The sequence below is a fragment of the Aptenodytes forsteri genome, unplaced genomic scaffold (assembly GCF_000699145.1).
Source record: "Aptenodytes forsteri isolate BGI_AS27 unplaced genomic scaffold, ASM69914v1 Scaffold472, whole genome shotgun sequence".
Lineage (NCBI taxonomy): Eukaryota > Metazoa > Chordata > Aves > Sphenisciformes > Spheniscidae > Aptenodytes > Aptenodytes forsteri.
Window position 1 is genome coordinate 291,389 of NW_008796038.1, and position 606 is coordinate 291,994.

At 70.0% G+C, this 606-nt stretch overlaps 1 protein-coding gene across 1 annotated transcript in view; it reads right to left on the reverse strand.

Annotated features, from left to right (window-relative positions):
• The window catches only part of SLC27A5 (solute carrier family 27 member 5), a 12,888-nt gene that overhangs the window by 10,430 nt on the left and 1,852 nt on the right, over positions 1–606 (reverse strand). The window contains exons 2-3 of the mRNA XM_009285468.2: positions 402–595; positions 34–262 (exon numbers count right to left, since the gene is read on the reverse strand). Of these exons, the coding sequence (XP_009283743.2) occupies positions 34–262; positions 402–595 (423 nt within the window). The remainder of the gene's footprint in view (positions 1–33; positions 263–401; positions 596–606) is intronic.

Here is a 606-nt window from a genome sequence, read left to right on the forward strand (position 1 = left end):
CCCCCCCCCCCCCCCGGGGGGGGAGCCACTCACCGGGGCTGGCGAGGATGAGGGTGGCCCGGGCGGCGGCGAGCGCGTGCTGCAGCGCCCGACCCCGCACGTTGCAGTTGAGACAAGCCATGGGGCAGCCCAGCTTGGCCAACGCCAGCCAGGTCCAGACGTAGGTGGGTTCGTTGGGGAGGAAGACGGCGACGGTCCGACCCGGCTGCAGCTCCAGGTGCCGGGAGAACACCCGGGCAGCCCGGTTGCTCCGGCATTCCATGTCCTCCCAGCTTGGCCAACGCCAGCCAGGTCCAGACGTAGGTGGGTTCGTTGGGGAGGAAGACGGCGACGGTCCGACCCGGCTGCAGCTCCAGGTGCCGGGAGAACACCCGGGCAGCCCGGTTGCTCCGGCATTCCATGTCCTCGTAGGTGTAAACCTCATCTTGGAAGCGGAGCAGGGGCCAGTGGGGCCGGCGGCGAGCGTGGTCCTGGAAGACGTCGAGGAGGGTGACGGGGGGTCGGCGGTTCAAACGCCACAGGCATCGTACCGATGACCGCACCAAGCCAACAAAGGCCACCAGGTCGGCCCAGAAGAAGGGGACCAGGAGAGCGGCTGCCGCCGGC